We start from the raw sequence: 1797 nt of genomic DNA, 5'->3' as shown, positions 1-1797 counted from the left end.
TCTTGAAAAAGGTAAAACCATAACCGGAGCATACTATTCATCATTATTGGACCGATTGAAAATCGAAATCGCCGAAAAACGACCGCAATTGAAGAAGAAAAATCGCTTTATCATCACGACAATGCGCCTGTTCATTCATGCTTAGTTGCACAATCAAAATTGCATGAAATCGGCTTCGAATTGGTTTCTCAGCCACCGTATTCATCAGACCTGGACCCCAGCGACTATTACTTGTTCCCTAACCTGAAGAGATGGCTCACCGGTAAGCGTTTTTACTCAAATGAGGAGCTCATAGCTGAAACTGAGGCGTATTTTGGAGACCTTCCGATCGAGTACTTTTCGGACGGTATCAAAAAGTTAGGAAATCGTTGGACTCGCTAAATCGACCTAAAAGGAGAGTATGTTGAAAAAGAAAACCGACTTTGGCCAAAAAAACGTCTCCGTGTTTCATTTTTCAGGGACTTATCAGACTGCCTAGTAGGCTGAGAGAGTTAAAAATATTTTCAGCTCGTAGTTTGCCCGTAATAGATTTTTCAAAAAAATTTCCATAAAATATTTAATTGCAAAAATAATCAATAAACAATTGAATTTCTTAAAAACTGTACTGTGGGATATTGTTGAATTGAGTTATACTTGACAACTGTGCGACATTTTTAATTTTTATGACTTCACGAAAAATGGCGTGTGCCCACTTCGGGAATTTTGACTCATTGAGAAATGAACTCGTGGATTTATTATATTTTTTTAGCCTACTTTTTAGGTAATAGATAATTATGAATTTTAAATACTTTCAATTCAGTAGAATCATAGTGTTTTGAATCTTTGGTTTTTGCAGTTAATTATTCAATCCTCAAATTCAAGAATTTTTGAGGTTTGAAAGTTTTAATTTTTTAATTTGAATGTCTCTGATAAATGTTTGTTTACCGTAAAAAGACGAATGACATTTGTATTATATTTTCTATAAAATTTATTTTTAATCTGTTCATAGATTGACTCCAAAACTGGAGAAACTTTCACATATAGAAAATTAGCCGAGGAAAGCATTCGTTGTGCAATTTGGTTAAAAAAACAAGGCATCAAATCCGGCGATGTTGTTGTAATTTGCACTGAAAATAATATTGCATCATGGGCCCCTTTTTGCGCAGTTTTTTACCTTGGTGCAAATTTAAATCCTTGGTACTGTGACTGGCCAGCTGGTAAGTTTTTTATTATCTATAGAAAATTAGCTATACTGCCCATAAAATAAGTTACAACTTTGGGGGGGGGGGGGCGCCCAAAATTAAGGTTGGTAAAGGGGGGGGGCTAGTGGAAATATTAACTTTATGAACTTCGATAACGTTTAGTATGTTTCGTGATATTACATTTTTATGATTTTTGCGCCGTTTACGAAAGATGCCCCTGAAACGGCACAGTTCAATAATAACTTAAAAGGTTTCAAAATAACTTTCATATTTCAGGCTTCACACTTTCTCAGCTTTTCCCCTGTTTCTATCTATTTAAAAAAATTCGTTTTTTACCTGTTCTCTGCAAATAAGAATTCAACTATTTTGTTAAAAGTCTTATTTCATTATCAAAAATTATTGTACGCTTAGTTTTTAGTTGAAAAATAATTTTTATAAAGGAAAATTTAACTATTATATTTCTGGTTGAAAAACTAGCTTTTTTAGTTAAAGCGTAGCTATTTGGTAGGATATTTTCTGTCTGTCTGTCCGGCGTCATCGTTCTTGCTGTTGTTGCCTGTATACCGGAAATATAATATAATATAATATAATATAATATATGTATGTATGTGTATAT

General features: G+C 33.4%; 1 protein-coding gene across 1 annotated transcript in view; it reads left to right on the top strand.

Annotated features, from left to right (window-relative positions):
- The window catches only part of LOC117182897 (4-coumarate--CoA ligase 1-like), a 14749-nt gene that overhangs the window by 4897 nt on the left and 8055 nt on the right, over positions 1 to 1797 (top strand). The window contains exon 2 of the mRNA XM_033376011.1: positions 989 to 1196. Within this exon, the coding sequence (XP_033231902.1) occupies positions 989 to 1196 (208 nt within the window). The remainder of the gene's footprint in view (positions 1 to 988; positions 1197 to 1797) is intronic.

Source organism: Belonocnema kinseyi, chromosome 2, assembly GCF_010883055.1.
Source record: "Belonocnema kinseyi isolate 2016_QV_RU_SX_M_011 chromosome 2, B_treatae_v1, whole genome shotgun sequence".
Taxonomy (NCBI): Eukaryota; Metazoa; Arthropoda; class Insecta; order Hymenoptera; family Cynipidae; genus Belonocnema; species Belonocnema kinseyi.
This window is presented reverse-complemented; position numbering and strand designations above follow the sequence as displayed.